The 27,768-nt window shown below is 46.6% G+C and overlaps 1 protein-coding gene and 1 long non-coding RNA gene across 2 annotated transcripts in view; one reads left to right on the top strand and one right to left on the bottom strand.

The window, feature by feature from the left end:
• LOC149355089 (uncharacterized) overlaps nt 1-27,768 on the top strand; it is a 111,995-nt gene that overhangs the window by 46,421 nt on the left and 37,806 nt on the right. The window lies entirely within an intron of this gene.
• On the bottom strand, nt 513-21,465 carry LOC149355090 (NPC intracellular cholesterol transporter 2-like). The gene is made up of 4 exons (XM_089583608.1): nt 21,113-21,465; nt 7,405-7,503; nt 6,661-6,839; nt 513-618 (listed from the first exon to the last, which is right to left on the bottom strand). The coding sequence occupies exons 1-4, from the start codon at nt 21,210-21,212 to the stop codon at nt 535-537; spliced, it is 462 nt and encodes a 153-aa protein (XP_089439734.1). The 5' UTR covers nt 21,213-21,465; the 3' UTR covers nt 513-534.

Genomic DNA, 27,768 nt, shown 5'->3' with positions numbered 1-27,768 from the left:
ATATCGCAAATGTCCGCAGTTGGCCTACTCTCGAGGCGAAAGCAGAAAATATCAGACTGACTCCCTGTCTGCCAGGATGGCTACCTTCACAAATCTCTACCCATACCAATGTAAAGAGCCTCGTGGTTCTTAAGCTACCTGCAGATTGAACGCCGGCAAGCATCAGGCTAAAGTTCCATCACCCTGCTCAACGACAAAATCTACGAAAGATGAAAAAAATATCTCTTTAACCTCCAAATCATATTTCGACGTTCAACACGCTTAAGTAAAACTACGAGTTTAAACTTTTTTTTCCTTCTCTAAAGTCAACGCTCGGCGTAGCTAGAGGCCATCGTAAGACTAATTTGCATGGCTTCGAACCTGGTCCTGTCTCGGCGCTATAACGCAGTACACTAACAAATCTTACAGGAACCACATGTAGCATGCTCATCGGAAGACAATGTGCTTGGCTAGACGAGCCCACAAGTTGGCGGCACTGACTATACCGGGAAGCAAAACACGCCACAACGAGCTGAGCGGCAAAACAGGCAAACTTTATTCCACTACTTTCACTGGCACAAGGAAACAGAAGATAGTTTTGTTGTCTCCTTTCATGCTCCACTCCACGTTGGCGTCCACCTGAAAAATATGTGAAATACACTAATTAGACAAATGAAGAAGGGTTGAAATGAAGGGTCAGTCGTTGTGGTGTGTACACTCTTCTTGTCCGTCGTCTTGTGTGACTGGTTTTTTCTCAGTTAGACAAATGAAATATCGCGAGACTTCAATTAGGCACTCACAAACAGAAACCGCTTATTTAGCCAAAAAATAAATGCCAACAGTACTACCAGCGTTTAATTGCGTCAAATATAATCAAAATAATGACACTTAAGGTTCAATAAGAGGTCAAAACTTTCCACAGTTCTTAAGAGCCTTTACTGACTCATGCGCGCATTTTTCTTTTTTCTTATTACGCTATGGTCGTTCCGGTCGTTACGTTTAGAAGCATTTTTCTGCTTTAGCTACCCGCAGTTGACGTGACACGCCTGAGGCCTGGAGTGCATTCACTTTACTTTCAGTTTTCAGCCCGTGTCATCTTTCTCTACGATGCCTCATGGAGCTCCAACACGTCCGAATTCTTTGTTGTTGCTGAGTAAATTCGTTCCACGTTGAAGTTAGCTGTCATTTTCGTCTGTTCAGTGACAAACTGTAAAAGCCGCAACAGGCGATAAGTGCCAATTACTTTAAGGACTCGCAAATTTGTGATTCACACTCCTCTTTTCCTTAGTGATACTTCTTTAATACTTCATAACATTGAATTATTCAAAGAAGAATTCACGAAACTTTATTTCGCGTTACTAAATAGAATTTCACTGACTCAATCGGACAAGACAGCAGAGTTGCAGTGAATACTGCACGTTTTTCTAAAAGCTAAAAGCGCGAGTATTTACAAATGTTACGGTGAAGCAGACTCATTAGCTTGAGTAACTGGGAATATTGTCGGCACAATCGCAGTACGATCATCCCATTAGAAATCTCCCTCCCTACGAATCAGAAAACGGGGATGTAGAATCGCGAAACAGTTTTGTTGCGTGCATCGAATAACATGCGAAGTAAGTTGAGACGAGATAGGAAACGATATAGGGTACGTTTTTAAAACAAACAAGTACTGAAGTCTGAAACTGCTCTTGCGCATTGCAGCCCAGTGCCGTTGAAAAGTATCTGCATGTAACGACCAAAAGTCGAAAAGTTCCAGCGCTTTCAGAGTTGAGCCCCGGCCGTACTCTTATATCTACTTCGTTCCTCTTGGCGCTAGTCCGTTCTGATAGTCCACTACGCCGACTGGCAGATCCGAGCAATTGCGGGGTGGTATGGAGCTTAACACTCCTGCCACACGGTCATTTGGAAGGCTCTTGAATCGATAGCCTATCGACTCAAAGGCCCATCGAGCGCTTCTACATGGGTGGCCCCGATGGCCAACGAGTCAATAGTCTATCGAGCCAACGGAGCACCGCGGGACTTCACTGTGATCTTGAGGGCCTTTTTAAAGCGCGCTGGGTGCCCTCTCGGACGTGGAGCGCACACAGCAACGCGCTGGGGAATAAAGCCAGTGCAACATCGTCCCTGAAAAACAAGGAACATTCAAATATACAACTTATCTTGCAGACAAAAAAGACAGGATGAGCTATACTGCAGAAAGCATAATACCACTATTGCCGATGTTACAAAAGCAACCAACACCAGCTTCTTCAAAAGTGCTTGGCTCCTACTAAAGCTTGTACAAAACAACGAAGTTCATTTCAAGATTGGTTTGGTTTGGTTTATGCGGTTTAACGTCCCAAAGCAACTCAGGCTATGAGGGGCGCCGTAGTGAAGGGCTCCGGAAATTTCGACCACCTGGGGTTCTTTAACGTGCACTAACATCGCACAGTAGACGGGCCTCTAGAATTTCGACTTCATCGCAATTCGGCCGCCGCGGCCGGGATCGAACCCGCGTCTTACTGGTCAGGAGCTGAGGGCCGTAACCACTGAGCCACCGCGGCGGGGCTCATTTCAAGAGTGATTAATATTACTGTAAGGAATACACACTGTTTTTTTTTTTAACTTTTTAAGGTTAAACTTCCAAGCTGATTGCTAGTCATTGCTAGCATGCCTGCAAAGTTTGTGGCGGCGACGGTGGTACAACACCACTTTGGAGTGAGTTGATGGAAACTTGACGGCGACAGAGCTTGCCGTGCAGCAGCGGCACAGCTCCTTCCAAGTTTCAATAATGATTGAGAATCTCGAAGGCTCTCGACTTCGAATGTTTTCGTGTGACAGGGGTATAAGCCAGTGACCAGGAGTCAAAAAATTGAATCAGAACAAAACTCCATAATACTGCATACTGGACAAGGTTAGCTAAGCCCACGGCCGATATTCATAGGATTGCGCCACCGTGGCCAGTCCTTGCGCGTATATAACTGCTGAAGCCATTTTGCCTGGTCTCGGAACCATTTGGGCGAAATATGTTAACTCGCACTTCACCACCACTAATTCCTGCATTATTATACGTTCTAGCGTTTCCTTGGCGTCCAAAAAGCTGCGGACAATAAAACGTGATTAACGGCAGCCCCTAATGTCAAATGCACCATAGAAATGCCTTGGCTATGTTTTATTCTCTTCAAACAGAGCGGCGAGATATCGGCTCGTGCTTAATATGTATGCGTAACATTTCGTTTCAATTTTTACTCACCCCTCACCAGGTGTTTAATGTAGAGCACACTTTTATTACTTCATGCTGCATCCATTGATAAGTAGGGAGAGTGACGACAAAATTATCATTTGCTGATGAATACTTCGTTGCTCATTTCCCGGATATAAAACTGTAGATCAGGTTATTGCGGTTTCTGCTGACGGCATGTACGTCTTACATATGCGGTGTCCACATGGAGACCTACTTTTTGCCCCGCAAAATTTGTATCTTCTGTACTAAAGTGTCATGAGAATCCCTGGCACATTTTTAAATAACGCTTGCAGTAGAGAACGTCTTAAGACTGGAAACATTGCAATGAATCCCTTTCGATAATGAATGGTCTTTCCAGGCCCCGACTATGCAGCATCGGACAAAATGTATCTATATGTGACAAGTATGAAAGTCCAAAACAAAGCCGGGAGGGAACTACAGGTAATGTAGTGCTCTCTTCTCTTCGGTTTGTCCTTTTCTTGAAATCCGAGCGAGCAGGACGCAAAAAAATAAAACTATTTGACGTAGATTAATCGGGGGCCTATATGTTTGCATAGAATCGTGCTGCGTTAAGATGCGCTAAAAGTTCATGAAGACAATCTGTTTCCAACCGCACAGTGGCCAACGTATAGAGCCGCCACTCGTCCGCCGCACATGCTAGAGGTGAAAAGAGAGGTCTTCTCTTTCATAGCATAGCAGCCTTCCTCTTCGCCCGTTAAAACAGTCCACAGCCTAGAAATCAGCTTGTCCCACCTTTAGTTGGTACCACTCACATGAACTCTTTCCTTACCGCGTCCATTCAGATCGTTCAATGCGAACGATCGCGCAGAATGGAAGATTTTGCGCTACCCAGGCCGCTTCTAGACGAGTACCGTGTCCAGTACGTGGCAGAAGACCTGTACTTATGTTTCGGATACGGTTTCTTCATGAGCAATACAAGGGAGCATTTTTAAACTTCCAGCGAAACCAACCAACGCGGAGCGATCACAGCAAGCATGGCGTCCTCTTCTCGCGACTACGCTGCTTAGCAACGGCGATGTTCTCACCATTCGCAGCATCAAAACGACTTTGTAGATGAAAGTGACCGCTCTGCATAAAAAGATTGACTCCGTTCGTCTGATTTCACTCCGTACAGAGATGACTGCTACGCCGAGCCCCGACTATCGACAGATGCCCGCCTCTAACTTTCGTTTTCGCTGTTGCCGGGAAGCTTCGCTACTTTCCGAGTCTCTCTCAAGGTACGGCGCACGTTGAGAACAATTCCGCGCTGACAGCAGCGCAGCGATCACATTTATCTTCAAGGCGACCCGGGAGCCACCATAGCAATACACTGCGGAGAGTGCTTAAAGTCCGGCTCCATCGAAGGGGGGCCTCTAGCGATTCGAGGACAGGTGGAGAGAGCAATATAGAGGGAGACAGATAGAAAAAGCGCCTGGCAGCCTGTTTTACACATCGTTTTAGGTAAAGGGGTGTAGTTATAGTGTATAAAGAACTGCATACATAGAGAATGAAAATAACCAAAAAATAAAGCAAACTAGAGGCATCACTAACCTCCTCCGGGAGGCGGGGAAGAGGAAGAAAGAAAAAATGATTCAGAACGTCTTAGAGCAGTTTCGGATTTGGAGAGGCTGAAAGCTTACTTTAATGGTGAGGGTTGTCACAGGGAGACTTTGCACCGCGTTTCCCCATTATTATTGGGTAGCCTTGGAACTGAATGGCCAGCTCAGAACTCGTAATGTGAGGTCACGGATTTCTTCTTTTCTTCCTACCTGTGTGTAGTGCTGCCCGCGTTCCATTTCTCTCCGTCTTAGGTTTTAGAAAAGATGTTACTGGTTCTTACTGAGAATGACGGTGAATTTTCGAAACGATTAAGAAGGAATGTTTCGACCACTACCGAAAACATAAATAAAAATGGTTGCCTGCTTCGGATTCATGCAGCCTACATTCTAGCGCTGAGGGTCTCAGATCACTTGTCAATACTTGTGGGGGTCCGAGGCCCCCTGAGAACCCCCCTGACTGAGACCCCCCTAAGACCTCCGTGACCCGCAGCACTGACTGCGGTGTAGCCGAAAGCACTGTGCACAATAATTTTTTTTACTGATTGTAAACTTTAGCATGAATAGTTCGGTAACTTTGAATACTCGTTTAGAACACAGTAACGCATAAATTCAATAGATTAGCTATCTCTGTGACTACTCCTTGTGTGCGTACATTTACGTAACAATATTTAACATTTTTTCTTATTTTTGTGCGAGCCTCAGATATTGACAAGGATATTTTTTTCTTCGTAAGCAACATATATCCTCTTTTTCATTACACCATTCAAAAGAGCTTTTTTAGCTACACTGTGATGTACTGCATTAAAGCAAAATTTCTTAATTTCTGTCAGAATAATTTTTTTATTAATACCACTCCAAAATGGCCTATTTTCCCGCGGTAAGGAAATACTTAAGGCACAGTGATGACAACTCTATCAGGGTTTTATTCTTAATACAATTCGACAGCATGGCGTTTTGCTACTCTGGTGACGCTGTTTGGCGGACAAAAAAAAATGACGCCTTGATTGGTGATTAGCTTCGAGTTTAAGTTGCAATACTTTTTTCGTCGCTTATAATCACACTCTTGTCACCGGCCATGACGTCGACTGCCACTGGGTTAATTCAATTTCCTCCGTTTAAGTTTTTGCTTTGTATCTGGCATTCACCTGCGACCGCTAAATAATTTATAATAGAATTTTTCTGCCATGCGGTTCCGGTTTCGATTCAAACAGCCGAATGATAGCTGTGACGTAAAAATGTGATTATATGTCACGTGTGGCACGGAAAAACGTCGATGTAATCGCTGCTTCAGCACTGTAGTGAATTTAAGTGATGAAGCAGCGACATGAAGCGTGAAGCAGCGATGATGAAGCTGCTTCATCACTTAAATTCACTACAGTGCTGAAGCCAGCGATTATATTGCATGTTTTTCATACCTCACGCGACCTATAACCACACTTTGATGCCACAGTCATCGTTCAGCTGTCCAAACCGAAGCAGCATGAGAAGGAAATTTGGTTATCAATTATTTAGCGGTAGTAGGAGAAAACCGCGTAGTAATCCGCCTTACGCGTGAATACAAGTAAGAAAACACGCATCCAGAATTTAAATGTCTATACTCTTTTAAACGGAACAACTGTTTTGAATTCCGTCGCAACAGAGGCGCCTCGACCAAACTCTAAACGTGAAGATTTGATATTTTTAATGATTCGCGGGATCAACGCTCTACCTATCTAAATTGCAGGCTCTGTCGCTAGGCAGCGCATTTTACGGCCCCTGGAGCAGTAAAGCTTTGCAGCCTTCAATATCAATACACGACAGTGAAAGCTGCAGCAACAATAAAAATACAGTAAGTCAGTAACAACGCGCATGCCAGCCAATTTCGCAGACTGAGTTTGCCGGGAGAAATAGATGTCCTACCGATGGGAAGCTGGAGAGCACATTGAGCGTCGACTGGAGCGTGTAGCTCTTGCCTGCTTCCAGCGGGCAGGTAAGGCCATTGTTCTTGCAGGCGTTCTTGCGGAAGCCGGGGAACGGCAGCCACACTCCGTTGCTCAACTCCCCGCGAAGCTTCATCTCCAGTTTCTGGATATTCTCGGCTGCACGCACCAAGAAACGGGTTATGTTTCCTGTTTCTCCTCAAGTGTGAACCAACAAGCCAAAGAACGCGTACAAAGCCATTATTTCTTGCTTGCCAAAGTAATTCAATTACATTTCTTTGTAACCGAGCTCCATTTCAGCATCTGAGCATTAGGTATCTATTCTTGGAAAAAGCAGAAATAAAACCGAAAGGTGCGATAAGCGCCAGCCACCAAATCGAACCTCACAGAATACTCCTGCGCGATTTTGCCTTGCAGCATATTCGTGGGTCCCCACGAATTCGTGCCTCATCAAGTGCTTCTCAATGCAAAGTTTTTCGCGAAATTGCATGCCGTATAGCCGCTTGGATTTATTTATATTTTCGGTTGTATCACCCGGAAACCTCTTCACTAAAACGCTCAGGAGTGTCATCTTTCAAGGAGATGTGTCCGTAGCACTGGGAGCACACTCGTTGGGCTCCTTACGTGAAATAACAGAGTATTCGTGCAACGAACTCACGAGGCGAGAAAAAAAACTCTCAGACGTAGAAAATGTCAAAGTATCAATAACGACGCAAGTACCAACCAGCGACGAAGTCAACCTGCAGCTTGAGCGGCCTGCCCTTCTGAAAATGGCACGGGAGTTGCGGGCAGGGTTCAATCCGGATCTCCGAGAACTCGCCTCCTGCGGTTTTAAAAAGAGGGCACATTCCTCAGTTAAGCCCGAAATGCGCTCGTACATACGAATCCGCGCGTATAAGCGCGCAACTGCACGCGAGAGCACCAACTTTTATCAAGAGACTGGGAGTATCCATGCCTGTTGTCTGCACGCAAGCCACGTAGCGCGGCGTGCGCCGTATATGCGATTAACACGTATGCGGCCAAAAGAACGTTGCAAAGACCATTGGGAACTTCAAGCACGTACGCATTTAAGCCATAATGTTTCAGTGATACATTTGTACAACCACCGCGTTAAAAACCAACAAGAGCAAGTCCGAGAGCCAAAAGCATCTGCGTTTGGTTGGATATATAATTTTTTTCTGACAAACTGACAGAATCGAACCGGACAATAAAATATGTAACAATCATGTGCTCGACGCCGAACACATGAGCAACAAAACTGCCGCCTGCACACCCTCACACACTTGTATTTCCATTTTGTTGCGAAAGTTATTGCAGGTCTCCTGTCCTCTTACACATTGACTTACGTGGGGTTTTCACGAACGATCTTATCAGCACTTTTCCTCTAGCTGCAAAGCTGTCTCTCATGCGTCCTTGTACGTGTCCTTCATTCAATTACCATGCATCTGTGTGAAGCATATATAACCAGGACTTTTCCTTGAGGATTGTGAAAGTTGTGTGCGCCTAGCGACCAGCCCTTTAGCCGCAGTCGATTTGCCCAGGTCTTTCACAGTGGTACTTCTGCACGAACTCGTCGCCGACATGGCGTCAGGTTATGAAGCTAGGGCAAAAAGCCCTCTGGAATAAATTGCCTATTATTTATCATCGGTAGTATAGAGGTTCGAAAAGCAACACCAATTCACTACCGCCCAGCCCCATTCAATCACAAAATGCAAGAAAGAAGGTGTGAGTCTGCAACTAAAATATGTCTCTGCCTACGATACCTGACACAGCGGCGTCCGGAACAGCCCGAACCATGAGCTTCTTCACTTTTGGTATTCTCCCTGAGTATCCGCACGCGATTCCGCTGTAAACAGCTTTGAGGTGTGCGTAATTTGAATTTTGTTGTTCACGTACTGAATGCATTACCGCGCGCCGCAGTATACAAATGCTTGACGTACGTTCTAAAGAGACTCAAAACGAACTTAAGCTCACACTACTATCTGTAGGTAGTGTGCATTGCACACGCTGTGTGTGGCTATCGGCACTCTCGACGTCGATGCGAGGCAGCACATATATCAACGCTTAGTGCTTTTTTGTGTGTGGACGCCATATGTTTAGAATGAATGTCATTTATTTTTTGCTTACCACACTTTCTCCGAATGAGATGGGTGAGTTTTCAGTATGCGCTTAACCATGCTGTCCGCCCGTTTATAATCAACCACAAGAATTACTACGCAACGCACGGAAGTGAGTATAACCGTTGTAGCAAGCGCACTTCAAGTTTCTAGCCAATGTCATTTCATTCATTCATCGTTTTAAAAAATAAGCGCCCTTACGCACCCACAGCCTTGCCTCCGCAATCAAAGCCCACTGAAATCTGCTTTTGGACATACGAAGATGTTGTCTAAACGAAGATGTGTTTTGTTCAAAAGCTGTAACACTGAAGCCGCAAAGCCGTCGGAAAATGCGGGGTAGCCTCGAAAGAAATAACAGAAGGGCGCGGTGACACTTATAAAACTTTGGGTTTTATTCGCCGGTCACTTTGTAAAGCTAACAAAGATGCACGACTAATTGCTTATACCACGTTGGTCAGACCGAAGCTCGAATATGCGTCATTCATCTGGTGTCCACATTCAACAGTACCTTATTAACAAACTAGAGACACTGCAAAACGAGGCCAGTCGATTCATCGCGCGCCAGTACTCACGTTTCTCAAGTGTTACCGTAATAAAGGAGAACCTTAACCTCCCACGTTGGAAAGCAGACGTAAGGTATCAAGCCTTGCCTTTTTTTCAAAAACTATATTTTGACCCCACACCCTACTCCGCACCGCTAATTAGGCCTGCCATGCGCACATTTCATCGACTTGATCACAATAAAAAAATCGAATCTCCATTTACGCGAACAGACGCAGTCAGATTTTCCTTTCTTCACCTGGCGATAAGAAAATGGAATGCCCTGCCCCTTTCTGTAGCTAACAGTATTGATCGTGACCAATTTCTTTCAGTACTAAAAGATAGTGGGACAGAGTAGGCGTGTAAGGTTTATCTTTTGACCGGTTTGTTTTGCATTCTTGACGCCTTTTTTTTTTCAAAAGTCATTGAGCAATTTGTAATCCATGCTTTCATGTTTTAATTCAGGCATATTGTATTTCTTATTGTTGACTGCTTAAACCTTTGTTATGATGTGTTCCTGCATGGTCTTTAAGCGTCGCTATATTACTACGGTATTTTGTTCTTTGTATTTCTTTAGTGAAGCACCCCCCTCCCCCCCCCCCCCCCCCCCCTTGGAATGTCCACACGGGCCTTTAGGGTAAATAAATGAAAAATGAAAAGACGCAGTTGGCAATTTTTCCTCGCCAAAGCATTCCGCTCGACCGGCAATATGCAATGCTAATGCTGCCGCCTCACCGCCGACGTCAAATTGCTTGCGAGGAAGGCACATGGCGGCTGTACTGGCATGGCGACGAGCCAAAACCGACCGGGGAGCGGTGGTTGGTCTCCCTCCGTTTTTCCAGTGCTCGTGCACTGACCCCGCATGTCAAGCGTGCCTGGTGAAAGGAATTTTGTTTGTAAGCTTCTCGCAGACGACTGCTAAAGAAGGGAGCTACCTCCCACTGCGTCCTTTGAAGAGAACTGGCGGCAGACATCACGTCCGCAGTACAAGTGTCCTGCGCACAAAAAGGTATGGGCGAAGCCCCTTCGACACGCAAACGCTGCCCGTTCCCTTACGCTCTTCGTGACTAAAAGGCGCAGCTATTTCTGGTATGTGGGGTTTAACGACCCGATACTGCACATGGGAGAAACGCCATAGCGGAGGGCTCTAAGTTTATTTGTACCACTTGGCATTATTTAACATGCACTGACACTGCGTATCGCACGGGCACTTCTGCATTTCGCCTCCACCGAGGTCCCATTCCGACAACCGTGGATTTCGCAGCCGAAGGCCATAATCACTTAGCCACCGCGGCAGGTCACAGCTCTTTCTGCTTGTTCTTGGTGCGCGTACCACCCCCGATGCATGTATGGGCTGAATGATAACCATGCACAAATTTAAATTGTCAAATGTTTCCGCCAGTAAATTGAAAGTTTATATGGTAGGCGGAGTCAGGTTAGTGTAAGATAGATTCTAATCGGTATTTTGCTTGAGAACCCACGGCGTTGAGATTTTCCGTTCTCATGGATTTGGTTAGGGCAGAAGTACACAAGAAAAGCTGCCCACAGTAGGCCAGCCCGCGCACGTAGGCACACGCACACACACACACACAATGTACGGCGGGCTGTCATGGGCAATTTAACAGCAAAACGCCAGCTGAAGCCGTCTGCGGATTGACAAACATCACGCGAAGAAGCAGATGTGCAAAAGCGGCGGCCGCATCGTAGACGCCGTGAACATTAAACTCTGATGAGGCCCCAAGCCTCAAGACAAAAAAGAGAAAAGTTGGCTTGGTTTTGTTTAGTTTATAGGGCTTAACGTCCCAAAGCGACACAGGCTATGAGGGAGGCCGTGTAGGGGAAGGCTGCGGATAATTTCGACCACCTAGGGTTCTTCAACGTGCACTGACATCGCACAGTACACGGGCCTCTTGAATTTCGTTTCCATCGAAATGGAGCCGGCACGGCCGGAATCGGAGCCGATCTTTCAGATCATCAGGTCAGCAGATCTTTCAGGTCACGAAATTTAAGATTTCATATAATTTTCAGGACGCAAAGTTGCTAAAGGGATCGAATACCTTAAGACAGAACACGATTACTTTCAGTTCACCTGTATTTTTTTGCAGGTCAAATTTAGCAAGACTTTTGCCTGCTAATGAACCAATAGAACTTTGGGAAATTTAGTAGAAATCTTGAAAGGTTATTACCGTAGCCAATGCTGCAGCTAGAGCGCACTGTTCTATTCCTGCTGTCGCATGCAACAGCACATGACGTCAGGTGATCGCTCTGTGCCAGCGTAACGTCGGCAAGGGGACTTGTCCCCGCTTAATTAAGTACAGACGCTACTCATGGTTGGATAAAGAAAAGGCGAAAGGGGGGGGGGGGGTTATAGAAGAACGCAACGCGATGAGGCGCCATTAAGCCCCCAGGGACGTCGGCCGAATTAAGGAGCGCGGCACTTTCCCACTTCCGTTTGGAGCTGCATTCAACCCTACGCAGAATCACCTGGTGACCATGAAGCTATCTGGTCATCACGCTTACTTAATCCATTCCCGCGAAGCAACTCAGAACCGTGCAGTACGTTTTATTTCTAAAGACCTCAACCGTCATTCCAGCTTAACCAGCATCAAGTTACCTTTATTGCTAACTAGTTTACAGACAAATGGATATTGCACTGATTTGCTTGCTACAGAAACTAATATACAGCCGTCACCCGTCTACACTACCACTTACACACCCAATGCGCACTTCACGTCGCCTACATAATAACCTGAGCTTCCAACGTCTATTCGGCCAAAGACTCGTGTTTGATTTTTCTGCTTTGTCACGTGCTATCAAGTTTTGGAATGGTCTTCCGGAGTTAATTACTATCCTACGTGACTCATTGGTATTCAAAAACGAATTGGCCACCTTGACGCATCCATGATATGATAAGTAAAATGTGTTCACAATAGGTAAGTTTACTCCATGCAGTGCCGCTATTTGCTTATTTCTTTTTTCGCGCGCTAATATAATACGTTTTTCTTCAATGTAAGTTTTAATAAATGCGTCAGTCCAATGTGTATAATATTGTTTACTTTTGTACTTTTCCCACTTTGTACCATCTTTTGGCCTGCAAAATATTGCAACCCCTCCCCTCACACAAAGTTCCAAGTGTGGAACCTGTAAGGTACTTGACTAGATAAATAAACCTTAGCGCAACGGGGAGGTACCGACAAGGTGCATTATACGACTTAGACCGGGTTTCACGACATATTCTTCACGCGCGACCAAAATGCACCACAGACGTCGACTTTGCTGTCTATATAACGGCAGGAATCGAATGCTTGAATGCTCCTCTTCACTAACCCGAAGCAAATAAAGAGGATTACGAAACGCGCCGAAAAGTCACCTGCTTACGTGGTTGAAAGTTCTTGATTCAGCCTCATGGCAGCAAATGTGCGCAAATTTGAATGTGTGTTGAGCTCAGCTCGGAACCCGTAAGCGAATTTCTAAAGCGTTAGCTTTGAGCTGAAGATCTCTGGCCGAACGATGAGTGTGGACATTAACAGACGAATCCCGCGGGACTAGTGCTTACAATGTGGGCTTTCTGGCGTATGTTAAGTGTTTTTCAAAGTTTCTTTGACTACTTTGCACGCACCTGTCAGCGATCAGTACGGTTGTTTGGCACACGATGTACTCTGGAGGGTTTATGCAACAAATATGGCTTTCCCTTCCCACTCTTTGTTGGTGTCTTCAATGCCGCAAGCCCAAAACAAGACCGGTAGCTGCAGTGGTCACATACCAAACAATTTTACTAACCATCCCCGTGTTGCCCTGCATACAAACAAATGGCAAGCACTTCATTCGAACGCTTCAAGAGAGTGAAAAAAGTGAAAGTGTCATTTTTTTTTAGAAATCGTAAGGCAATAGAAAAAAAACGTTAAGAACTAGAATACATATTTAGTTTCGTTTTCAGCAGCCCAGTGGTAGCTATGACGTCAGAAGTACTCTGGAATCACGTGAGGCATACAGAAACTTCAAGATGTAACCCTGCTTTGTCGGTTTAACTACCTGAAACTCTTACGCTAGCCTGCCAAGGATCCGAAATAACAGCGAGTGAACAGCTACTGGAGTTTCTGTATGTATGAAGTAACCTTAACCCAATTTTGACGTTGCAGCTACTATTCGAGTGCTGAAATAGAATCCAAGCAACATCGGGAGAAAAAAATTGCGCGATTTTCTACCGGACGTAGGCGAATTGCATGCGTTGACTCATGTTTTGTAATGTCTTGCACGCCAATAAAAAAATGCAATGAAAAATTCTGTACACTTCGTTAAACACTGAAGAGAAAGTGAAGTTTCACTGAAAAAGTAGCTTTCTAGAAGCCAAAAAATGCCGAAGAAATGTATTACAGGCGCCGCTAACACGAGGCAGTTTCACACGCCAAATTCGATGAGCGCCAGTACTCTCTTCTTTTTCTTTAGTGAAGGGTTCCAAAACTCGGATTCTCTATCACATTGCCGTCCACTTTATTGGTGAATCGTGTAGTTCCTAATATACTTAACGCCATCAACAATTTCCCGAGTTTGAATGAATAGGGTGGTAGAAAGAAAGTAAATTCTGAGTCCAAATTTATGAGAATTAAAAACAACTTTCGCTGCTCAAAAAATATCAAAAGCAGCCAAATAAGCTAAAAGTCTAGTGTGCTAAGAATAAAAAGTACGCAAACTTGACCTCAGTGTCTCTTAATATTGCCTTAGCTGAGTAGGTCCTGTATAACAAAGGCTGTAGAATAATGATGTTAGTACATTTCACACATAAAGCTGTCGCATTTTGTTAGAATATGTCTTCAGCCCCTTATGCGTTGAGCTTAAGATCAATTCTGATTAATGAAATACAGTAAGCTATACGTCGCTATCGCCCAAGAAAGTGAATGCTGATCACGAGCCTGCATCTTTGTTTTAAGCACGAGCTGCCTTAAATGCTTTCGCCCCATCAGCCATTCGGACCTCGCTGCCCTGTAAGAATCCCCGCACGAATAAAATAAAAAGAAAGAGTCTATGAAGCGATTTACGAATAGATGCAGGGAAGCAGCGTGTAGCCCTGACAGTGCGGAAAAAGTTCCGGCAGAAAACAGGCGATTTATCTGACGGAAGGCCAAAGAGCCCTGCATTAAGCTTAGCTGGCTATAGTTAAGAGGCGACGCAGAGACTGCACAGGGCACTCGCCTTGTTTTGAAGAAAAAAAGAGTCGCAAGAAAAAAAAAACAGCCCACGTACGCTAACGCGTACAAACCTCTCCTTAGTCAGCGCACCACGCAGCACTGATAAAATACGCGGTCGTCGTCTTCACTCAGTGCGAAGCGAGAGAAAGAGAAAGCTCACTAGAGGCCCGTGCATACTGTTATGGCCTCTCCTTTTGCGGGAATAGATCATGCACTCTAAGCATCTTCACTGGCAACCCAGACAGCGGTCGCAATCAGAGCGAACACCCCTTATTGCCAGGGCTCTCACGGTCTCTTCATGAGGCTGTGAACATCAAACGGTTCCTACTGGCTACCGAATTTGAGCCTGAAGCAAGGTTTCCAACCAGCTTATTCATTTCAACAGTGATTCCCTCCCCTTATCAATGACGGTTAAGCAAGTCTTTGCTTCTTCAATATTTGAATATGCATTCTACAGTGTTTGCAGTTTGTTGCCAAGTAAATTATCCGGATGCCCCTGATAACGAAGAACTTTTTTTAATATGGGATTTATATAGAAATGAAAAGTGGTTTTTGAGGAAACGAAATGACGCTGTAACTGCTCACATATCCCGGTGGACACCTCAACCGCGCCGTAGGGGAAGGGATAAAGGAGGGAGTTAAAGAAGAAAGGAAGAAAGAGGTGCCGCAGTGGAGGTCTCCGGTATAAATTCGACCACCTGGGGATCTTAAGCGTGCACTGACATTGCACAGCACACGGGCGCCTTTTGCGTTTCGCCTCCATAGAAACGCGGCCATCGCGCTCGGTTTCGAACCGACTATTCTGGTTCAATAGGCGACTGCCTTAACTACTGAGCCACCGCGGTGGTCATTAACATGGCGCATGGAGAATTTTAGGGGACGCACTTGGAAGAAAGAATCATTCTCTGCGCTACTATGCTCCAGGGAAAAGAAAGCATTTGTACTTCGGTAGACGCTGCGAGTCGTATTAACAGAGCTCTACTTCCTCCGGCAAGAGCCGTGAGATGAAAACATGGAGATGTTGTTATGTGTTGCGTGCAGTGCAAGATGAGTTTTCTGCCGAATGACATTTGTGTCCTGCACTCAATTTCTGATGCCCGTGTTCTGGTGTGATACAAACTACGCAGTTTTTGTATGCTGTGAAACGTATCTTACGAAGTCGAAAGAGAGCATAGCACTTGTTTGAGGGCATGTAAGCTGTCCTTGTTTGTTTAGCAAACCATCTCGTTCGGATACCTCCAAGAAAAGATTGTGTTGTGTTGTATTGTATTTTATGGCACATATGCAACTAAGGCAGATGAGTTTCCGGGTTGCGGCTCAGAGACCCATCGCGCACGCACCCCGAAGCCGGTAGCCTGGCCCCCTTGGTTCCAAAAAGGGTCCTCAGAATGTTGGGCAAGGGGATTTAAGGGCGAGTTTTTGGCGCAAAAAAGGAGGGAGACTTGGAGATCGAGAGAGTCCGGAGACACCGGCCGGCACCGCAGGGGAGACCGGGCGAGTTCTGAGAGACGGAGGGCCGGTCGCCGGTGAGCGCCCGTGCAATAAAGTACATAGTGTCCCGAAGAAGTTGTCCGGTCTGTTCCGCAACGTGTCACCGGATCACCGAACGATCATCAACATCGATCGATCAGATCCCATCAACACCACTTGCAAAATTAACTAAGGCCAACATGCGCCAAGCTCAAGGTATAAAGAAAAGTTTCAGGCGGAGTTTTATAGAAATGTTTGGTTCCGTTTACGAGGGTTTAACATCCCAAAGCGACTCAGGCTATGAGGGACGCCGTAGTGAAGGGCTCCGGAAATTTCGACCCCCTGGAGTACTTTAACGTGCAGAATAGGAATGTGAAAAATGATCAGCGGTGCAGTGCATAAAACATTAGTACTACCTAGTGATGACAGTCGAAAGATATTTAAGAAACAGCTACTAAGCAGAGCTTTCGACAGGGTTGGGTAACCTCAGCAGTTATCCTTGGCTGAGCAAGGATCTCGAGGTTCCCAACCAAAATAAAAAATCTCAGGCTTCTTCTCAGGAGTCAAAGTGGCTGAGGTGTAAAAGAATGACGAGAAGCGCCCGGTAAAAATTTAGTTTGCCGAGAAAACCTGCTTCTCTCAAAAAGCTAAAAACTCAAGACGTGTCAGCAATTGCATCTTCACCCAATAGCAACATTGGGTGTAACAGAATGTGTTCATTATATAACTGAGTACAATTTTTTTTCTTACTTTTTCAAGTTTCGTGCATGAGTATAAAGTGTGATTAAGTGCTAGTTCATCTCCACATTTTTTACAAACAGGTTTGTCGTCTTTTGTCAATGAAAGTCGTGTGTAATGTCTTTGTGGCCTATACGCAGACGACATAAAAGAACTTCAATGAAACGCTCCTGGTGCAAATATGGCATGCATTCACCTAAAACTGGCTTTACGAAGTGTAGTTTGTTGTTTGCTTCGCTGTTCCAAGCCAACTGCCAATCTTTCCTTAATTTACGCTGTACGAAGTTCGTGGAATCCTTAAATGGCATATTTACTTTATTTGCCGCGAGCTTGAGCAGCACACAAATCTGCTCTCTCGTTGCCTTTTATTCCGACATGACTCTGGAGTCAGAAAAGTTTTATGTTTTGTCCTTGAGCTATGGCTGTTGTGTATGTTATCACCAGGTAGTTGAGTGACTGCGTTCTAGAATGAAAAGCTGTAAGTACCCTTAGCGAGTCTGTGTATCGAAGAAAAGAATTCTTAATCCCCATGTGCTTTCTTAAAGAGCACCTAACGTCGAAGTGTCACATCGCGCCGTAGTCGTAAACATTGAGAGCACGGTGCCCGCGTCTGAGTCTTTCTTGAAATGCAGGTTTAGGAAACAGCAATGTCTTCCGGAAAGTGCGGCCACTCCACGTCTGTTAGAACTGTCCAAATGAAGCCTGCTGGTATATAGGAGTCCCATGCTATATAGCACGAACAAAAGTGAGAAAAATAGATGACATCGACAACGCTAGTCTTGATGAAAACTATGTAGGCTACCCTAAAGAAGCAAAATAAACAAACAGCTCACATTCCCTTTGACAGGCCTGAAGGTAGGCTCAATTTCATTTGAAATGTCACCCGGTTCACGCGCGTAGAGCAGCGCGTTTGCACGCGGACTACCATGTTATGCGATCAGACATGCTAAACTTAAATGCGCCATTCAATAGGGCACATGTGCTTCTTAATTCAGGAAATTTCGACCACCTGGGGTTCTTTAACGCGCACCGACATCGCACAGTACACGGGCCTCTAGAATTTCACTTCCATCGAAATTCGACCACCGCGGCCGGGAACGAACCCGTCTTTCGGGTCAGCAGCCGAGTGCCATAACCACTGAGCCACCGCGGCGGCTGTGCACCCAGAGAAAGATTCCTGCGTTTCAACCTTGCTAGCTTACTACAGCTGGCAGGTAACCGTGACGCCAGACCCAGTCACACGGTCACAGTTATGTCTGAAGGATTAGCTGCATGTACTCTTGCTTCATGCAAGCTAAATTTGTTTTCTTTGCATGTAAAGCGAACCTATGGCTGTTTGTAGACTGTAGTGCATACGAGGTCTGTTAGAAAAGTATCCGACTTTATTTTTTTTGCGAACACCTGATGGATATGAGACAAGCGCGCTTGCATCAGGCGACCTTGAACCTTCATGCGCATGCATGAATTTTTTCCCGCCTGCCGATAGCGTCAGTCGCTGGGAAGCAGCGTTTGAGTGAGGCAGTGTGCGGTGCTCTCGTCGGTTTTTTTTTTGCAAGGAAAATGGCGGAGTGAAAGGAGCAGCGCTACAGCAACAAATTTTGCCATAAATTTGGCGATAGCCGAGTGGAAACCATTCGAAATATTCAGACGGCTTTCGGTGAAGATGCTATGAGCAGCACACAGTTTAAGCAGTGTTACAATTGTTTTAAAGATGGCCGCACATCGGTGGAGAACGAGCCACGCTCCAATCGGCCATCGACATGCCAAAATGACCAGGTCATTGCCGAACTGAACGCTATGGTGATGCGGGACTGTCGCGTGACTATCCGAGAAATTGAGGAAGAGGTGGACATGAGCAATTTCTCCACACATTCCATTATCACCGAAGATTTGGCCATGGAGAGAGTTGCGGTGAAATTCGTGCCGAAGCTGCTCACGGTGGAGCAAAAGCAGCTTCGTGTTGAAGTCTCACAGGACATGCTGGATTCCGCAAACAGTGACCCCGACTTCATCAACATCATAATCACTAGTGACGAGTCTTGGGTGTACAGGTACGACCCGGAAACCAGATCCCAGTCGTCAGAGTGGAAGCATTCCACGTCACCAAGACTTAAGAAGGCCCGCCAATTGCGCAGCAATGTGAAAGTGATGCTGACTGCTTTCTTTGACACCCTCTGTGTGGCAGACCACGAGTACGCACTCTACAGGGTCAAACAATGACCAAAGAGTACTACAGGGATGTCCTCCGTTGCCTACGTGATGCTGTGCGGCGCAAGAACCCGGAGCTGAAGTCAACAGGAAATTGGCGCACCCATCGCGCCAATGCTCCTGCACATTCCTCGCACTCGAATCAGATTTTTTGGTGAAAAACCAGACTCCTGTAGTTCAACAGACCCCTTACTGTCCTGATATGGCCCCTGCGATTTCTGGCTGGTTCCCAAAATCAAAAGGCCATTGAAAGAAGCGCGATTTCAGACAAGGAAGAACATTATGGCTGCAACGACAGCTGAGCTAAACTCCATTCCGAAAAGGGCCTTTTCGGAATACTTCCCACAATGGCAGCACCGCTGAGAGAAGTATGTGGAGTCCCAAGTAGACTACTTTAAAGATGACTAGGTTTGCAACGCTCGTTATGCAAGTTTTTTTTCAACGGCCAAAGGTCGGATACTTTTCTAACAGACCTCGTATGTATAAGGTGTTCCTGTCACAGTATGTTCTTCAACCACCGTGCATCAACGGATGCCTGTTCCACATACAAGGGCAATGGCTCTTAAGTGGCGCCGAACATATAAGTCATAACGCTGCGCAGAAAATGAAAAAAAAAATTCTTCACCGCCATGCGTACAAAGTGGATGTCGCGCAAAAAACTGGAAACCACTGCGCCACCCCATACGAAATCACGGCATTTAATGCACTAAAAACTGATTTCTCCCAAAGAACCGAGACGATAAGATTGCGCTCAGATGAAGTTGTGCATTGTGTGGCTGCACTTCCAGCCGAACGTAAATGAGGCACGCCTGCCAAAAGATTACCGCAAAAACTAGAGTTGTTAAGGTCGCAACACTGAAGTTCATCCGGACAATGGTGCGGTAATATCTTGCGTTGCTATGGGCACAATCAGGTTTGAGTAAATTAGCGAAATGTTTACCCGCAATCCAATAAACAAGGTTTTTAACATAACTCAGCAGGTGGAGCACTTAAAATCGGCATGCACTGACCTGCCAGCCTGCTAAAGAGGGATGGCACTCCAGTTATTGCGGCCGATGTTCAGGTTTTAGTACTATACATAGAAAAAGCACAATCTTCTCTTCCTTACCGGCAGGACCTGAACGTTGAAGCAGCGAAGTTCTCTAACGTCACGTGGATTATGCAAGGACGACAGGCCAGTGTCGTGCTAGCACAATAGCCATCCAAACATAACACAAAGCCAAAAAACTAACCTCTTGCACATCTTTGAACACATCAAGGAAACAAACCCGTTGAACTGCATGTACAAGGTACTTAGGATCAACATTATTTAACCACTTGGAAACGATATGAAGATCATATCTCTTGGGGCGCCATTTGTCTTGCTTTACAGAACGTTTCAGTCCACAGTATCTGTGGCTAAGAAGTCAGTGTTTCGCAGAGAAAATGAAAGAAATCTCGATTTTTTTCTTTTTGAATGATACATATGCCTTAGCCATAATATATCTTGCAGTTGTAGCGTACTCAGCATCAGTTCAAAAGTGAGAATGCGGCTTGATGAAATAGGGGCAATATATTCTTGTCAGCGCTCGTGTTGTGGACGCCAGCTAAGAATTACATGATTAACTTGCTTTTCCGCGCACGGAATCAATATAGAATCTGCTAGACTGCTACACCGTTCATAGCTGATGAGCTGTCCGTTGCGGTTGCCGCATAAGTATTATGGGAGCATAACTGATAGGGGGCTAATGTGTTCATGTCTTTTACATAATCCGCGGAATTCGGACACTGGCAACAGTGGCGATGACAACCTTCGAGCCTAGTGCGATTGCCAACGTGATGACAACATTGGGGTATTCTACCACTTCACTGGCGTTGATTTTGACAACAGTACTTTGCAGGGTTAGTACGTTTACTCACATGCTCTAACTTCGCTGATACTTGAACTCATTTTCGCTGAGAACACCGCCTAACTGGTCAAGCTTGGACCAACTTTTCTAATCTTCTGCGAACACTACATACTTCCTGGCAGTTACGCGAAAGCAGCCGTCAGCTGGATTGGCAATGAGGGACACATGTTAAGCGAAATCCAAAGCTTTTGTCTACGCGAACACAGAGCAAAGAATATGCCGACAGCCCGCAAATGGGCAAGCAGTGAGCTCGCATCCGGGCGCGTCTGGACCCACATACGCACCGCATTTCTGGTGCTCAACAACGTCGAACACGGCCGCCGCGAGGCCAGCTGAGACGGCGAGCAGCAGGGCGGCGAAAAGGCAGCAGCGTCCGTCAGCCATCGTGACTCGTTGGCTTCTGCGCGTCCTTCGGTGACGGCCACGGCGCGCGATTTAACCGCGAGAGCTGTCGACACCGCCTCCACTACGGCACTCGATTATCGGCCTTTGGACGACACGCAAGCCAGGGGATGAATAAAAAGTAAAGAAACCAAGTGAGCGACCGGGGCGAAAAGACGCAAAGAAAGCAAAAAGAAAATGTGCGGAGCCGCCGTTACTTCTGCACGCGCAGGTGACGGTCCACTGCGCCTGCGCCGAACCGCGGTGGAACCAGTTTCCCACACGATGTCTATCGCTGCCCTCGCCCTCTGTCCCCTGAGCTTCTTGTGTGTCAGCGCTGAATCAGGCCCCTTTCCCCCCGTTTTCCTCCGCTCGTTGTGCTTTCGTATCCTCGGCTCTTTGGCCGGTCGGTGCGACCGTGAGTCACCGTCGAGTCGCAAACAAGTGAGCCGGCCTGAGCAGCGATCCTGTAACGCTGGAACTGGCCGGGAGCAGCTGGCACCTCCCTCGAGCTGAAATCGGCATTTCTCACGTAGCTTGTTGCTAACGCCCTGTGCATCGCCACTAGAGGCGCAATTGAAAGCCGCCTAGTGGCGGCGACCGAAATGGAAAGGACATCTCACAATGTGGGCCAACCCAGTCGGCGTACGCGTAATATGCCTAGAAGTTATTGTGAGCACGACGCCTTTTGGTTGTTTGGAATTAGTTCCTACGTCCGCACTTTGAGTTTGAACAAAAATAAGATAGATTTAATTTCTTTTTCGAAAGTGCGCATGGTGCATGCTCCGCGTGCCCGATCAAGCACTGACAAGCAGGCAGCAACAAAAGCGCGCACGAAAATCGCGTACACGGCAGGCTTGCAAAAACGCGAACACGCATGATTTTACGAATTGGAAAAAACAGCGCAATCAAAGACGACACAAGAGAAGGACAAAACACCAGCGCTGACTAACAACCAAATGGTTTATTGCTACAGGTGAGTTATATATGTGTCAATCTTTTAGCCACAACCACATGCCGGGCTCGTCTTCTCACGCTTGCCATATCAAAAAGCGAGGTAACACCTGTATCAGCAGCCCATCGATAAATCTACTACCTAAGGAACTTGCGTATCTTTATCAGTGACGTGCCTTTTTTTTAGTAAAGTTGTGTGGTTGCGCGGTATCTTTCTCTCATGCTTATTTTGTGTTTTTGTCCGGGCCATTTCATCTATATGCTGCCTCACCTGTAGCAATAAACCATTTGGTTGTTAGTCAGCGCTGGTGTTTTGTCCTTCTCTTGTGTCGTCTTTGATTGCGCTGTTTTTCCAACTCGTAAAACATGTACCAACCAGCCCGTATTTGTCCTCTTCTGGAACGCTAAATGAAAATGGACTATAATTTTCCGCACTAATACTGAATTAAGCAAGATAGTGGCGCACTGCTTGACAAGCCGGCGTGTTCTAACCTAATCAGCACTGTTTCTTGTCGCCAGCAAGACTGATGCTTGATGCAGCGTTGGCCGCATGTGATTACGGCCCCGTGCTCTGTTCCCCCGTGTTTCGGATATTCGAGGCCTGCGGTGACAGCATAAAGTCCATTCTTGAACACGTCTGCGGCATTACCAGCCGCAGGTTTTGAAATCGCAGCAGAAGTCAGTTCGATAAATTGCTGTGGTGTTGAGATGGACTATCGTGGCCCGTTCGCTCAAGCGCCCAAAAAGCCTCCTGCATTCCTTACGTTTGCGCGATGTATCAACGCACGTAGTTAATATCGCAAGCCGAGCTTGGTCCAAACGGCGCAGAGACTGTTCATTCTATCAGGTTGTTATTGTTGACCCCGCAAAAGCAAAGCTTGTCTATTTTGTTTACTGATATTCAAGCCAGTGCGTCAAAAGTTGTATAGGTTTGGTTTGAATTCTGCTTAAAGTGGAATTTTTTTTATCGTCAAGTGCACATGCGAGAAAGGAAAATGAGGCTCCGGCCAAAGCACATTAGCTGTTTTGTACTATATAAACTCCATAGAAGAAGATTCTCGCCCAAGAAGCTGGGGCAAGCCTTTTGTGAAAAGCCTCCCTATTTATAAGAAGTGAGCCTTCGTGGGCAACCTTCTTCGACAGTAATACAGCCAATTCTAATGTTTTGCCAGCAGCTCCTCATGTTCAGGCAACGGCAGTGGCTGTACTGTTTCTTTCCTCGCGGGCGTCTAGGAAGCTTTTAGAAATGCGTTCTGCGATAGGTTTTGCAGCTGTTTGAGCAACTTAGCGCATGCCAATTTTCCTCTTGTGGTTCAGACCTCACGTGCGGTGAGAGCTCAGATTGATCGAGATTATCATTCGCCACAAAATTCAAGCGACACTTTGACTGTCTAAAGTGCGTAGAGCCGAAAGCGTTTTCCAAACCACTTTCGCTGCTTCTGTGGCACTGGTGGCGTCACATATAATTGAGTACTAATTACTAAGTGATGACAAATCACTAATTAATGGGTTTATTACTTATTAGTGCCTGAATACTAATTAACTGCTAATTAATGGCGCTTAAGCTTCGCCTTTAGGAGTGGAACGCGAGAGCGTGTTGTAGCGCTGCCAGGGAGTCCACGGAACGCCACCACCCGTTCGGCGCGATGCCTTGCTCTTTGAACGCAACGCTTTTTGAGGGAAGGAAATGGCGCAGTAATTCTCTGTCATCTCGGTGGACACCTGAACCGCACCGTAGAGGAAGGGACGAAGTGGGAGTGAAAGAAGACAAAGAGGGCCCGTAATGAAGGAAATGAAAACTGTATTTGAGGAAACAAATTACGCAGTAACTGTCTCACATATCTCGGTGAACACCCGTCAAAATTCAGTCGGACACTTTTTTTACCTAAAGTGTGGTCACTGATGTGTGGTTAAGATGTTAAGCTTCGCCTCTAAGAGTGGAACGCGACAGCATCTTGCAACGCTGCCAGGGAGTCCATAGAACGCCATTTCCCATTCGGTTCTACGCTTCGCTCGTCGGTAAGTCGGTTTTTGAGGGAAGGAAATGTATCTGTCTCTCATATCTCGGTGGACACCTTAACCTCTCCGGAAGGGAAGGGAGGAGGATGGGAGTGAGCGAAGACACCGTATTCACTAGACGCGCCTTTGTTCATTCCAATCCATCGAGCTGGCATGGCGGAGTGGATAGCATGCTCGTCTCGCACGCCGAAGACTGGGGTTCGATTCCCGAGCTCGACCAATTTCCTACTCAGTTTTATTTATTGATATGGCCTGACTAGAAAAGTTAATTAGACTATTTGGGTAATTAAGCAATTAACTAAGCTCAGTCCCACTTGGAGCATCACTATACGATCCCTTCAATTGGTTGCATGGTTACTAAGCAAAGTACAATTGGCCCCGTTTGAAATTCGCGGCCGTCACGGCCGTTTCGACCAATTGAAAAGCGTGACATTTTTTGTCGACAACTGCTGCTTACCACGATGAGGCATTAAAGGCTTTCGCCTTAAAAAGAAAAGGCTCTGGGGCTGCGAGGACGTGTGTGCACGTTTTGGTCTCGTTTGTTTGTTTGTTTTTCGCCTTGAGAGATTGGAACCTCCCACCGCGACGGCGAACGTCAAAGACACACCTCTGAAGAGATTTCGAATAAGGTGGGCCAGTTTCAAAATCAGAAAATTCAACCGAAAGCCCAAGGCGCAAGCCACGCAGGCGCCGGGAGCATTGCTTCCTGACGGCGAATCCCCGCCGACGCATTCCTCATGCCCTCCCTGACCCTCTACAACTTCGGCGTGTAACGTGGATAGCTCCGCAACATCCGTTCCTGGCTCTCTCACTCAAGACACTGTGCCCGTCGCTCCGATCGAGCATTCCCCTTCAAGGCCATCAACAACGCATGATACCCTGCCTCCTCCAGCGACGCCCCCCGTGCTTCACACACTACGTTCACTGCCACCTACTGTTAACTCGTTCCGTGTCTGCCTGCCCTGCGCTTTGACCCATCCTTGCTATTCCACCGCGATGTGTTCCAACCCATGTTAGTCAAGCGTTCTTGCCTCCTCTAACTACTCTGGTTTTGTCGTTCATCGCCGTTCCGACACCATTACGATGAACTTGCTGTCCTTAGCGGACGCCCAGGAAATGTAATGTACGCTGTAACGAAGATTACCTTATAGCAGACTAAGCATGTCCCGGTGCAAATATATTTTGCATCAAGCCGTGGCACCCATCAATGTGTCGTCTATCATGGTTTGGTTTGGTTCATGGGGTTTAACGTCCCAAAGCGACCAGGCTATGAGAGACGCCGTAGTGAAGGGCTCCGGGAATTTGGACCACCTGGGGTTCTTTAACGTGCACTGACATCGCACAGTACACGGGCCTCTAGAATTTCTCCTCCAAAGAAATTCTAGCCGCCGCGGCCGGGATCGAACCCGCGTCTTTCGGGACAGCAGCCGAGCACCATAACTGCTGAGCCACTGCGGCGGCTGTCGTCTATCATGTCGCCTGCACTACTGCACCTGAGAAGGTGCGCAACAGCATCCGCTGTTCAACACACGTAGTGATACAAGCGAGGCCGATGGGATTCTGGGGCTCCTACCTCCTCATCCTACAAGACCCATTGATTCTACAGGGTTGCTTAGCGTACTACGGTCCGTTCCTGTCTGGTCTCCGTTCCCGTTCCCGTGTTTCGTTACCGCCCGATCTTTTGTCATCACTGTCACAAAGAAGGCCATATGCAAAATACCTGCCCGACCCCAATCCTGCGGCTGCGGCCATCATGCATGATTCCACAACCCGTAGTGCCATCTTAAAATCGCCGGACCATAACATCCCCCCCCCCCTGCTTGACAACCCCCTCCGCACGGCTTGTCGAAAGAAGAATGTTGCTGTTCCAAAAGCGTTCGCATTGCTGCTCTCGCGTGTGAAGGTGATGACATCCGAGAACTTCTTTCTCATCCCACTGATCATCATATATCGTCTCCTACGCCGCGTTCCTAAGATAAAGCGGCTCACCTAGGTGCATCTCAAGTCCCGCTCAGAAGTACACTGGGTCCATCGCATTCTGATTTAACAGATGAAGCCACCGCTCAGGACAATGCCATTGCACAAGCTCGTCGTAAACTGAAACTGAAGAACTTACTCAACGACGCGAGCAGCGTCTGTCTCATTCCTCAGTAGAATTCAACACGACGAGTACCTTCGCAGGAACCAACCCCGACAAGCACTGAGGCAGTTCTCACTACTGACTTCCCATTAATCGTGGACACCCCGACCGTGTACAAAATTTGCACTCATGAAGGAGGTGACAGGCCCTATTGTCGAACTTCTGCGGCGTTGCAATGGATAGTGTATTTTCTGTAGTGGTGGAATGGAACCAAAGAGGTGTTGGTATGAAGGCCAACCGGCTAATAACCGGCTAGTAAGACCAACCCGCTGCGCGACGGCAAATTCAAGGCATGAGGAGTAAAGCCGAAACTTGGGCGAGTTGGTGTATATTCATATTGCCTCAACAGCGCAACAGCGACGGGACAAAATGGAAACGACAGACGCTTGCTATCAACTGATTTATTGAGGAAACAACACCAGGTCTATATACAGTAAAGAATAAAACTAAACAAAGACGGAAAAATAATACCAACGATATGTGGGAAGCGAAATATCCCACCTCCTTATGTGATAAGGCCGCGGAAGGGCTGTTGTTGCAAGCTGCACCTTGTTCGGTAATATAAAACACTTCCATGATTTCGCGCACGAGCCTCTCTGTGTAGGAACAAACTGCGTGTGTTCCCGTACATCGGCGTGCACGTTTTCCAAAGGAATGTTCTGCGGAAAGGCGAATCATCTTTTTTTTTTCTCTCTCTCTCTATTTGGTACTCCTTTTCGTGCTCACATTTGCATTTTTGCAGTGAACTGTTCTGTGCGGAGAGGATCATTTTTTTTTTCATGCTCTATTAGCCGCTTGTTAATGCATTGTCCACGGTGACACCTGAAAAGAGTATATAACATACCACGCCCACATCGCAAGAAATGGCTTTGGAAACGCAGCCCTAGTGCTCCGATTTGAACCCACAAATTTAGCGCGGCCTTATTTCTATCATTCGGGCTTTGGCGAACGTCTCTTCTATCCGTATTCTTGCGTAAGCAGATGACATCCGTTTGTGGTAGTGGAATCCAGGCGCGTCTGTGCAACAGTCGGCCTTCGGACATGCACCTGATGCCTAACATCTCGCATTCCTTCTCGCTGTCTTACCCTATCACCTATAGTTGTTTTAGTTGCAGTGAAAACAGAGATTTAAAAAATTCAACGATGAATAATTCTCTGATCCTCTAGCTGTTTCGAAACTGTTCGAATTCTCGGTGTTGATAATAAATATGGGAATGGCACCCCGTGGCTAGCAGCCGTCGCTAAATCAGCCCGCTAAGCATGGTCTTATCGGCCGTACAGCTATGCGCTCTTGCGGTGCACGAGCTGATACGGCTCGGTAGCACGCGCGTTGTATCCTAGAGCCAAGGATAGTGTACCAGGCAAAATTTTATCGCATCAATAGTCGACAGTGGACCCCTTTAAAGCCATTAATCGTGACGCTCAGCCTGCCATAATTTAACTTCC

This window comes from Amblyomma mixtum, chromosome 3, assembly GCF_055824585.1.
Source record: "Amblyomma mixtum isolate Tamu chromosome 3, ASM5582458v1, whole genome shotgun sequence".
NCBI classification, from domain to species: Eukaryota; Metazoa; Arthropoda; class Arachnida; order Ixodida; family Ixodidae; genus Amblyomma; species Amblyomma mixtum.
This window is presented reverse-complemented; position numbering and strand designations above follow the sequence as displayed.